The 13,587-nt window shown below is 35.1% G+C and overlaps 1 protein-coding gene across 1 annotated transcript in view; it reads left to right on the forward strand.

Moving 5' to 3' along the window:
* Nucleotides 1-13,587, forward strand: part of LOC123668913 (forkhead box protein L2-like) — a 49,600-nt gene that overhangs the window by 20,403 nt on the left and 15,610 nt on the right. The window contains exons 3-5 of the mRNA XM_045602605.1: nucleotides 5,871-6,021; nucleotides 6,194-6,528; nucleotides 7,267-7,483. Coding sequence (XP_045458561.1) covers nucleotides 5,871-6,021; nucleotides 6,194-6,528; nucleotides 7,267-7,483 — 703 coding nt within the window. The remainder of the gene's footprint in view (nucleotides 1-5,870; nucleotides 6,022-6,193; nucleotides 6,529-7,266; nucleotides 7,484-13,587) is intronic.

A 13,587-nucleotide genomic window follows, 5' to 3' on the forward strand; every position in this document is an offset into this window, starting at 1 on the left:
ACACATACACACACACACACACATATATATACGGTTCTAACGATTTTTAGAAAATTTATATATAAAATATCATTAGAATACAAAGGTAAATTTCGCATCCATTTACAAGGTCATAATAGTTTAGGTGGGAAATCGGGCCCTGAAACCAGAAGGCATTGATTTTTTTTGTTTGGTTTTATAAATTGATAAAATTATGTGATCTATCTAAATGATTGTGAATTTTGAGCGAATGCAAAAAAAAAAACAGTTTAGTGCAGTCAGTCAGTTCTAAACTAATGCCCGGCAAATATTTTATATTTATTTATATAGATATCTTCGCTTCAGCCTGTAATATCCCACTGCTGGACATAGCGCTCTTTCTCCGTGTAGGAGAAGGATCAAAGCTTAATCCATCACGCTGATCTACTGTGGGTCGACGTATATATTGCATACTGCACCACGTTGCTCTACTGAGGGTTGGCGTATATATTCCCTACTATGAGTAACGATCGCTATCAGGTATACATGATAACAACTGGGACCGATAACTAAACGTGGTTTCCAAGGCACGGTGGGGAGATCCACAAGGATTAAAAACCAGATCGGAAATAAATATTGTATATATATTAAACACAAATATCAACTCCGCGCGGGAATCGAACCCGTGACCGTCGGTGTTTCGGCGTCGCCGACACGTCACACGCACCATTACACCATAGCGGTCGTCAATTTTCTTTATATTAATAGAAAAAAAAACGCTACACATACATAATCTAATCTAATACATAAAATTCTCGTGTCGCGGTGTTTGTAGTTAAACTCCTTTGAAACGGCTTGACCGATTCTCATGAAATTTTGTGTGCATATTGGGTAGGTCTGAGAATCGGCCAACATCTATTTTTCATACCCCTAAATGTTAAGGGTAGTCCACCCCTAATGTTTTTTTAATTTTTAGATAAATTATTTTTTATTTGATTATGATTTGACATTAAAAATACATACCATAAATTGTTACCCTTCTTCTACTTACCCCTATTTACATTTACATTTCATTGCCCGTTTAGCGGCAACACAACGTTTTCCAGGTCAGCTAGTTATGTATATTTTGTATAAACACGTTAGTGAAACAGACTCTGTCAGTGTGGTGCTTGCGCACTTTAATGAAAACGAAAAAAAAAAAAAAAAGAATATCGTTACAGCCTACCCGTAAAGTAACATTTAACCCACACACAGCGTTCAAAGCGTAAGGATAATGATATAAATAAAATATTATGTGTACGTTCATTATACATGATGTCCACGAATGATGTTAACCCCTGTATGCCTTACTATCACTTATTAATTCTGTTGTAGCATGAGACGCAATTCGGCATGCGTTTTATCTTACAAGGGTTCAATGATTGATCGGTGATTTTCGGTATCTGTTTCAGTCTGGACGTTCTGACGGCTTTTGTCGCATTTAGACCTGACATTGACGAACGTATGTTCAAGTCGTACCTGTGAACCAGTGAATCATATTCGATGTAGTTCATTGAGACCAGTTTAATTTGAACTGTACGTATATTTGACGATGATTGTAAACACCGCGATAGCGAAAGGGTCTCAGTAACTGACTTTTACTCTAGCGGTCATGTGTTTGATCAAAAATATTTGTGTAGGCCATATATAGACCGTGTTTGTGGTGGTCGTTTGTGCGTGTATGTTGAGTTTTCAGAGCTCTGACATGACATATGTTATTACATTCTGTGACTCGGAACTGCAAAAATACAGTAAAAGGATTTTTTCATTAATTGACTAGCCCGTTGGCGCAGTTTGTAGAGCTTCCTGCTCCACGGTTAACGAGATTGCTAACCGCCTGAATCTGGGTGTAATATTTATATTTATCTAATTATGTATTATTTCTATGCTACACCAGTCGGTTGCTACCTATAAAACCTAAACATTAAGGCTTAAACTGTCATTTTCATACGAACTGTTATCTCTGGTAAGCTATTCCTCCCTCTCGTCGATTGATCGCTTCGAAGCTGATCGATCGCTTTGAAGGATAAGATTGCTTACCGTCGACAAGTTTATTGGGTCAGTAAAATGAATGATAGATAGATATTTCTGTCTCTAGTAGGATAAGCCAGAGACAGACTGAATATTGGGTTCGGCCGTTAGTTGCTTACCACAGGCACGTGACCGTGTGTGTATGTAATAAGAAATTTATGAGATTATTTTTTAAGCCCGCATCGACATATTCAGAGTACCGTATCAAGACGCATGTGAAAATTGGAACTCTTAACTTTAACATTTAGAGGTCGTCAAAGATTTCTATGTTATGTATAAATAACATGGGATTTATTGACGTGGTAACGTCTTATAAATCGATGAACACCGGCTGCACGCACGAAAGATCGTCACGTTCGCCTGAGCCTGAGCGTGCAAGCGAGAGCGCGGAACAAGCGATAGAGAGGCACGATCGGTCTAAGTGTTGACTTGTGATACATTCTCGCGCGACGTCAGAGCTAGAAGTTCGAAATAACTCAGTGATAATAATTCACTTCAATTCATAAAATTAAGAAATTTTTCATCAATATTTTTTTATGACGTTACCACGTAAAACTATCGTCTGTAAACCGAATTTATAGACAGCCATTTTTTTTTTTCAATATTATAGTTCACAAACCAATCAACGGATTCCTTTGCGCGATACAGGTTTTTGTAAAAAATTGAACGCTCAACGAAAAATGTTTCTTAGATTTTACGATGAACCGACGCGTTTAAAAGTTACCTATTCAAGGATAATGGTTTTTGTTGTCTTTATTATTATTAAACAAAATTAGGTTGTCACCGACCGCTCCTGTGTAATTGTACGTGTGCCGTGTCGGCGGCGCCTAAATACCGACGGTGTTCGATTCCCGCTCGGAGTGTATATTTGTGTTCATACCGATATTTATTTGCAGTCTGGTTGTTAGTCCTTGTGTCTCCCCACCGTGCCTCGGAGAGCACGTTATACGATTGTTATCATGTACTTACACCTGATAGCGATCGTTACTCATAATATGGAATATATCCGCCAACCCGCATTGAAGCAGCGTGGTGGATTAATCTTCACCTACATGGGGAAAGAGGCCTATGCCCAGCAATGGGATATTTCAGGCTGAAGCTTTCATTGTCAAAACATCGTCATGCCTTCGATAGTTATTGTGTTATTTGGAATAACTTTAATTTATCGTTTTACATAATTGCTATTTACAAATAATCTGAAATATGAAAGCTTTCGTTGGAATAATTTTTGTATTTATTTTAAATAATTAATTCATATTTACGCTTCTATATGATGATTGATTTAATAAGAAATAGCTGTTTGTGATATAGCCATTCAAGTATTACGTAACGTAAATTCTAAAAAATTTTGAGCATCCTACTCCTCTATGTAATGCACCGTTTATCTGTAAACAAGACGCTCCTCATCTCCCCAATTGCGTAGGCACACTCCATAATAATAAGACAAAAAACATTAATGACAAAGTGAATAAATTACCAAAAAGATTTACATATTATAAAATGTATATAGTTTGTAAGACCATATAATAATAATAATGATAAACACTTAACATATAACAATAATTGTACACTACAAAGAAACGTTACAAAAAAAGTAATACATACGAAGAAAGATGTAGAGAGGCGGTCTTTTAGGTCGGTTTCCTTTTTTTTTACTACGTAAAAGTGTTTGATTATATGTATGCAAGAAGTAATAAATAAATAAATAAAAATATGTACATATACAACATATAATACATACATACACATAATTTACACATATACATATATAAATCAAATCAAATCAAATCAAATCAAAAATAGCTTTATTCAATTTAAATTTTAATTATACACATAATTATACATTTATACATACACTACATATTCATTACTTCATACATATACTATATATGTATACTACATAAACAAATACTACGTAATATATTGCGGAGATGATACTTAAGAGTTATTTAGTGACAAAAAATGAGCCTTTAAATATTTTTTAAAACAGAACCATATGTAGGTATTGTACACGCATCACTTCAGCCTATTGCCATCCACTGCTGGACCTGGATGGACAGGAGGGCCTCCACAAGTTCGCGCCAAAAAATGGTGCAAACTCATGTGTTTTACCTATAGTCACCACGCTGAGCATGCTGGTTAGTGACCGCAGGGCTGGCTTTGTCTCACCGAAGACGCTGTTGCCCGTCTTCGGCCTGTGTATTTCAAAGCCAGCAGTTAATGGTTATTCCGCCATCGGTCAGCTTTTTAAGTTCCAAGCTGGTTTTGAAACTGTGTTCTCCCTTAGTCGCCTCTTACAACACCCACGGGAAGAGAGGGGGTGGCTATATTCTTTACTGTCGTAGCCACACATTAGGTGTACACATATCTTATATTGATTTTAGAACTGATTTTCAAAAAAGTTGGAGGTTCTTAATGCGATTGTATATGTTACCTTAAAATACATGAGTTCATGCCATTTTTGGCGCTAACTTGTGGAGGCCTTTGAACAGCAGTGGACTGTATTAGGCTGAAGTCAGCCCTAACCCCCGGCCGTTTGATCTCCCTGCCGGGGCGTAATCCTCCACCCGCTTATATTTATATATGTAAGTATAAGTAAATTTACTTTATTATCTATATAAGTAGTTATTATAATATATGTATCTATTATGTATTGGGCGGGCGGAGTGACTTTCAGTGAAATAATAATATTCTTTATTTAAGTAACCGGTGACTCATTTTGGTTAGCAAACAATATTTCTTACATACTATGTTAAGTATTTGATTTATTACAATTTAATTAAACCAATCAATCACTCAATCAATGGATAACGCCTATTCCCTTTTTTTCGTCTCACGCTGTATTACTTGTCGATGTAATTGAAATCGGCTTTTTTTTTCGTTTGCTAGCAAACACAATTATTTTAAGTTCTCTTAATAGAACATTACGAGTATAAACAAAATTGCCAACATTTGAGATATTTGTTTGCATTGCAAAACAGAAGCAATAAATTTGTATATTACACACCAAATCTTAATTATAGACCCATATACAATGATAAGTGTTATAGTTACCAGGGGCAAAAATGTTTAGGTTAGCGGCTACGAACAATACTAAGCGACGTATTCCAAGAAAACCGTATTCGGAATCACGTACGCGTGGTATCGACAAAATCTCGAGTATTAAATGTTAATGTTACAATAACAACGTTCTAGACAAAACGTTCGAAACGTTGTTGGTAATTTGTGATTGAGATTAGCTACTTATACTCGTATTAGGTACCTCGTTCTGGTTCATTTGTTGTAGTTGGTCATTCGATGTTTTTATTTGTCTATATAAATAAAATGAATCCCTGAAATATATGAACGAATGTATCAAATTAGATAATTCATTTTTGAAGTAAATCCCCCTTACGCACGCTTGACTTGGGAAGTGAGCTGGTGAATGCATGACGAGAGTTTACGAAAAGTGTGATCCAGCAAGGTGAACCGAAGTTGAGAGGGAGATACAAGTTAGTGAAGATAGAAAGAGAGAGAGCTACGTTTCTTATATTACTGCAAGAGCAACCAAAGCAGTTCTACTTCAGTCCTCTGGTCTCAAGCACACTCGTTTTGTTCCGTTTCCTTTTTGCAGGATATGTAATTTAGCATATAAAAAACAGGTTCTATTAGTTTAGTTTATTTATTTTATTTATTTATTTAACAATTTTTATACGTACAGGATTATACACAATATTTTGTCATGGAGACTCACGTATAATGGGTGTGCTTATCCCTGTAAGAGATTTCTTTTATATTTGTGTGAAAAGAAATGTATATATGTACTAGGGATCGGTATAGTAATGTAGTATTTTATTTCACAGGATCATCGCCGTACGACGCTCGTCTCTGCCTTCAAGGTGGTCCTGACACATCTGATAATTCTATCATAAAAAGCGATGAGGAACTATCAAGGGTATATCAGTCCCTGTCCTTGCCACCTATTTCGAGGGACGACGCAACCAACTCAAATAGGTAATGTAATTTTTACGATATTCAATAATTATTGCGAACGTGGTTTACTGTGTGATATGTGATACCCCAATTATTTGCACCTGCGAAATCATTATTGTTCATTTGCCATAATTATAAATCCAAAGTTGACAGTAGCGTGTGCATTTAGTTAATAATCGGGAATTATTTACAGCAGTGATACAAAGAGCAAAGCAAAGACACCAACCCCGGCCAGTCCAGAAAACACTTCAGAAATGAAACCTCAGTCCACGACGCCAACATCGCAGGTTCTGACTAAGCCACCCTACTCCTACGTGGCTCTTATCACAATGGCTATACAGAATAGCCAGACCAAGCGTGCGACCCTAAGTGAGATATACGCTTACATCACGAAAGAATTCCCCTTCTTCGAAAAGAACAAGAAGGGCTGGCAAAATTCTATTCGACACAATTTAAGTTTAAACGAATGCTTCATTAAAGTTCCAAGAGAAGGTGGAGGGGAACGAAAAGGCAATTATTGGATTCTTAGTGAGTTAAGATTTATTTAAATTGTGTGTGAGAGTGATTCTCAATCTTTAATATATTATATTAATATATTATATCTTAGTTATATTATTTACAGACTTAAAAACGGTTCATGAACAAAACAATATTTATTTTGTTGCTTATAAACGTGATTTTAAAGATTGAGAATGGCTACTTTAGCAGTAGTTATTTTTATATGGGAATTATGGATAATATTTAATATCTATACATAGCGAAGATTTATTCTACCATTATTAATATCAAATATTTATAGAAGTGAAGGTAATTTAAGTTATAAAACTGTTTGCGAACGTGGCAACATTATAAATCTTAATTTCTATGAATGCGATGCGATGAGCTTGCGAAAAATTTCCGCGATAGGCTTGCGAGAATAAAGACAATATTTTAATAACTTTTGTTCCTAAGGATTAAGTTATTTTAACATTGTTATTTTCCGATTTCAAACAAATATTTTTTTTAATTGTTGCTGCTAGTTTTATATTTATCATGAGATATTGATTTCTGCGAAATTTATTGCTTTCACCTGTGCTGTAAACTCAGTTAATGAAGGTGATCAGAATTCTGAAAGCGGTTAGGTGCATTCAACGAGATCGGTTTTCTAAGAATATTGAGCTTTTTCTTTTATTATCCCGCAAAATCACCTAACCGGTTTCGGCTGAAACCAGAAATACGGTTCAAAAGCACAATGCTTCAGTTTTTATGAACCTAGATCTCTTTTAGATCCGCAATGCGAGGATATGTTCGAGAACGGAAATTTTAAGAGGCGGCGTAGGATGAAGAGGCCCTTTCGAACTGCTCCCTATCCCAAGCCGCTGTTTGGAGATGGATACGTGACGCACGTAGGGCAGCATCCACACATGCAGTCCATCCCATTAGGACACAGGAACTACTTCGGATCGACCTCTCCATATCCACCGTCGTATCCTCGTTATGATACGTAAGTAATTTTTCTGATATTCAATCTTCTATATATATGCGCTGTCCTATACCCAAAGGTTGTCTGGAAGAAATCGCTCTTTTAGCGATAAGACCGCCTTTGTACATCTTCCTCCAATTATACTACTTTTGTTTGTATCTTTCAATGGTGTGCAATAAAGAATATTATAATAATAATAATTATTATTACTTATTAACTTAACTCATACTTAACTTATTTATAAAAAAATCAAGAGATTTTCATTGAGGTAGGGCATAGGAATATCTGCACAAAATATGATTCAGCCGGACTGGGGAAATGCCTCAAACTAAAAAAAGATTACAGCGAAATAATATTGCTCTCATGTGCCCTCAGTAGGTTCATCTGGTGAGTAAGGTATCACACTTAAAGAGGGTCAGGTTAGAGTTGCTCCTGGAATTGCAGGTGCTTTAGGCTACGGTACCAACTTGCCATCATCATCGTACTTGTACGTCTGTTCTGGAACGATATTAAATGGCGTTTTTGTTCTAATTTTAACTCTTATAGACCAAGGTCAATTAGATAAGGCAAGGTAAGTTCTGTTTCTGGGTTAGACAATAAAGAGAACTAAATATTGCCCTTAATATAATTTCTACACTGATCATTTTAAAATCTATATAAAAAAGTTTGTTTGTGAATTCTTTAGTAAGCATTCGAGTCCACTGTTTTGATTCCAATATTATTTTCCAAATCATTTCCCTAAGAATTATGTTTCATAAGGTTTTCAAATAATTTTACATCTTTACATCCTATTAAGCGTTTTGTTTGGCCAAAAAAGTTAATATTGTGAGGGATCTATTACAAGTTTTACTGTCTGTCTTCAAATGTATTTCATATGTAATAATTTCGATATATTTTTACAATTTGCTATCAAATATCTTGTTTTGTCAGAGAAACATTAGGTGTTCTTAGATTTATATGGCTCTTACCACGATTGAAGTCTTTGGAGAGCAGTTCTGTGATGAATTACAAGGCCACCAGAATTTTGTAAGTAAAAGATCGTTTTGAGTAATATTGGAATAGATCAGGATTTGATCTTTGTTTTTTGAAATCTTCGATAAATATGCCCTTAGTAAACACGTTGTCTTTCATTCATAAAATAACGTTATCAGACCCTATCGAGGATAAACAATTACCGGGGATTTCAGTTAAAAAAAATGTGGCATTCACTGAAATTTTAATGAAATTCGTAAATCTATCCGTAATACTCGTACAAAAAATTGTTTTCAATCGAAATATTTAATTTACATAATAAGAAAAAACTAATTATTCGTACTAGGAGTGGATAAATTAAAAATGAATAAATAAATAAATCTCTTTAACAGTTTCGATTTACTATTATTTATTTAATTATCGAACGAAGAAACTCAACTCAACAAACTCATAATTACAAGAAGCAAAAGGAAACCACTGAGATTTGTGCACAATGCTTTACGAGTTTACATTTTGTAGCGGCAAAAAATCATAGTAAATGAAAACCTAACTGAGGTCGGGCACAGCAGGAAATATCCTGCTCAAAATCTGGAGTAGGCCGACTGGGGAAGTACCTCGATCTTACAGAAGATGACAGCAAAGTAATACTGCTTTTAAGCAGTGTTGTGTTCCTGTGGTGAGATAGGTTAGGTTAGGATTGGGGGCAGGGACAGTCCCCACGGAGGAGAAGTCTGGCCTTTTCGCCGAGGCCAGCCTGTCGCTGGAGGGATCCTGTTGCCTGCAGATCCGGGACCCTGCAATTAAAGCGGCTGAAGGCTCCCGCAGGGGTTGTGGTCGGTAGTGCACTCCCAAGTGCTGAAGCCGACATTCGGTCTAGGAATGCCTACCCGGGCATCCTGGATATCACCCGTAAATGGGTTACCCTGCGATATCAAAGAAAAAAAAAAGGTTTGGGGGCAGGGTCGAAAACGCGCTTGCAATGCTTTTGATGTTGCAACAGTTGCATTGCATTGCAAAACTGTCGCATTCAGTTGGTATTTAATAAACGATTAGACGTGAATACTTACATGCGACGTACTTTCATCAATAACATTTTAAATGACAGTAAATTTTGAGAAAGGCATTTCATAGGCTATTACCAATATTTTAGCCATAATCTCGGTTAACTAACATTTAGTTTTATCTGTGAAGATTTTTAAGTTACACCGGTATCGAACAGATAACCGTGCCTGCTCTATGCTCTCATGCATATCCAAACTTACTCTAATCTATTATCGGTTTATAGTTCATCATCATTATTACAGCCTATCAAAGTCCACTGCTGGACTCATAAGTTTACGCCAAAAATAGCGTGAACTCATGTGTTTTGCCCATAGTCACCACGCTGGGCAGGCGGGTTGGTGACCGCAGTGCTGGCTTTGTCGCACCGAAGACGCTGCTGCCCGCCTTCGGCCTGTGTATTTCAAAGCCAGCAGTTGGATGGTTATCCCGCCACCGGTCGGCTTTTTAAGTTCCAATGTGGTAGTTGAACTGTGTTATCCCTTAGTCGCCTCTTACGACACCCACGGGAAGAGAGGGGGTGGCTAAATTCTTTAGTACCGTAGCCACACAGTACTGGTTTATAGTTACTTACAAATTTTTCTTACGGATATCCAATGGTTTAGATTACAAAGCTTCTTAACATAAATACTTAATATCTACCTTCTTGGAAATATTCTTATCGCTTATCAATGTTTTTTATGTATTTTCATATGTATTATGTAACTGACGGAGATATTTCGATCAGGTATATAACCTTATTTTTAATAAGGTCATTCCGACACTTGGCAACCGATTGCCAACACGTGACCGATAACCGTTGCACGGAGGTCAAATAATGCAAAACTATGGCTTATCAACGACTTTAGAGAAACTTTTAAGATAATAATTATCGATATATAGGTACGTCATATATTTTCAGATTTTTTTTTGTTCTTAGTGTCATTGTTTTTCTTCTCTAAATACTGAAGTGGGAAAACTAAGGACCCTGTCCATTTCTTATTAAATATCTTGTTTTAAATATGTAATCTTTTTTTTATTAAACCAGATCGGCAAACAATAAGCGATTACCGTAGCTTTTAGACGTCTGAAATACCAGCAACCGCGTTGCCGACCCAATTCCCCCCAGGAGCTCTGGTTACCTTACCTACAGGAACACCAACACAACACTGCTTGAAAACAGTATTATTTAGCTGTAGTCTTCTGTAAGGTCGAGGTATTTCCCCAGTCGGATTGCTCCATTGTTGAGCTGGAAATTTCCTGCTGTGCCCTACCTCAGTTGAAACTAGGGAGCATAAAATTTTCATATTTAAAGACATCATACAAAATAAACTTAGATCGTTTGCATTTACTTAGGGAAAAAGAATATTAAGGTATTTATTAAAACGATAGAAAACAAACAAATATTATATTATTAGTTGTTATTATGTTAATAACCATGCTATATGCTAGCTTCATACTATAAATAAAGACATTCTGTAGTATATTTAGTATCAGCATTGCACCCGCGCGAAGCCGGGGCGGGTCGCTAGTATTTTATAATCATTAACATCTCTTTCAGCGCGGCTTATCTAGTGTTATATAAAAATATAAATACAGTTCTTTCGTGAAATATAGTATATAGATAATGATTATAATATTATTGGGTAACGTTCAGTTAGCGTGACTTAATCTCATTGGTCGAGACACATGTAGGCGGAGTTAACACAGCTTTTCTTATATTAATCTAGCGTAAGGCTTCTCGCGATTCGAAACTAAGGGACCCGATTCACTAGATGCTTGAAGTATTAACCCTGTGAGTTACTTTTCGATGGGATTTATCAGCAAAATTAAAACAAGGATATAAACAATTAGCAAATGTATTAAAACAAGGATATAAAAAATTAACTAATATATAGTATAAACAAGTGTCGCACATTTTTTTTATGCAAAGCTTTGTAATCATACAAATCGTTGTAATCAAACACTATTCAAAACCATTGGAATTAAATTAAATTAAAAAAAAAAAAAAAACATAAAATCAATTCGATTCTTTATTTAAAAATAATATCGATTATTATTAAGTGTTTATAACAACCACAGAAGGCTTTAAGGTAATCGCCGAGGCTTGCTTGATAAGCCTATGGATAAACACACTGCATGCTATATATACTATGCTAGTCTTATATCTATGCATATCTTTATGTAGAGTATTACGTTAATACTATAATTATTTCATATTATATTGATTATATTATGTTATTACAATAACTTTTACTATTTATAGTTTTACTACTACATGTTTAAATAAAGGCAATGGATTTTTTTTGTCGTTAATCGTAAATAAGTTGCAGGTTCTAGTGATAAAAAAATATTGATAAATTAACCTTACATGTTCGAAAATGGGTGAGAAATTTTCATTTATCATCGTTGAAACGCAGAAAACAATGTACTTATATGTAATCCTGTTGCAGCTTTCATTAATAGCTCTTGTAAACACTAAAAGCTTCTACGGCTTACATAACAGGAAATACGCTATTCAATAAGGTATTCTCTAGTTTCAGATTTGAGTTACAATTTGTTTGGGTATACACGTGATCGATTCTTTCTATTCCAGAAATCTATTACTAGAACTAGCTCAGTATGTAAAGTTAAATTCTCAATTTATCATCGATTTGCTTTCCTTTTTTTAAAGTTGGGAAATTTTGTATCAAGTAACGACAAGTTTGTGATCAAACAAGAAATTTAACTTCATTTATTTTCCTGCCTATGTGACGGATACGTACATCTCATAAGTTTAAAACAAGGGCCTAACTCTTGTATATTATAGCTTTATATTTCACAGCTTATTTACTACCGATCATCCAAATAAATTATTATTTACTAGCTCTTACCCGCTGCTTCACTCGCATTGAATTTTTTTTCAGTAAAAAGTATCCTATATTACTTCCAATACTTCCAAGAATATGTGTACAAAGTTGATCGGTTAAGTAGTTTTCGCGTGAAAGCGTAACAAACAAACTTACATTCACATTTATAATATTAGTAGGGATTTGTGAAATTGACTATACAAATTCTATACTTTTTTTAAAGGTTTTATGGAGTCTGTTAATCTTATATATAAAATTTTCGTATCACAATGTTAGTTACAATACTCCCCCAAAACGGCTGGATCGATTTTTATGAAATTTTGTTTGCAAATCGGGTAGGTCTGGGAATCGGCTAATATCTATTTTTCACATCCCTAAGTTATAACGTGGGGTATTAAGGGGGTTAATAACATGTATGTTAAAACAAGGTTTGTGGAGTCAGTTAGTAATAATATATAAATCGAAACAAGTGGTGATAATCTTCAAACATTATACTCTTAAAAATAAAATAGAAAATTATTCTATTTTATTTTTAATCATAATAATAAATAATGAATATATCGACTAGCCCGTTGGCGCAGTTTGTAGTGCTGCTGCTTTCTGTGCCGCGGGTTGCGGGTTCGATTCCCGCCTGAGTCTGGTTGTAATATTTGTATTTATATATTTATATATGTATTATTTCTATGTATATTTATAAAACGAAAATAGTCAGAACAGTCGGCTGTTACCTGTAACACAAACATTAAGTTACTTACCATAGGAACAGACGACCGTGTGTGTATGTTATAAGATATTTATTTATTATTTATTATTATTATTATTATTTTAATGAACTATGATTCTAATATACAACATGAAAATGTCAATAAATTCGATGTTAATTTTGAATTCTTCTCATCAGCTTTAACGAATTGACTACTGAGTGCCTTGTGCGAGTTTTGTTTAGTCCGTCTCGCAATGACGGGCGTAAATTTTAATTTCATTTTGTACGGGAAATTCGGGATTTTAACCTAGTTCTCGCGTCTGCCGCTAGATGACTCTGTATCGATTGTATCGTATTCTATTCTTTATCGTCTAGGCTGCACTGTTTAAATTCCCATACAAAATAATTTTCACGTATAAACGCGTTTCTGTTATGTTTCTGTGAACAAAACTCGCACTACGCACTTCGACTTTCAAGCTGTAGAGCTCTGTTTCATAGCCTGCGTTATAAACAAATGTGTAAGCGGCTAGTTTCAAAAAGTAGGTACTCTATGTTTCGTGACT

Source organism: Melitaea cinxia, chromosome Z (assembly GCF_905220565.1).
Source record: "Melitaea cinxia chromosome Z, ilMelCinx1.1, whole genome shotgun sequence".
Lineage (NCBI taxonomy): Eukaryota > Metazoa > Arthropoda > Insecta > Lepidoptera > Nymphalidae > Melitaea > Melitaea cinxia.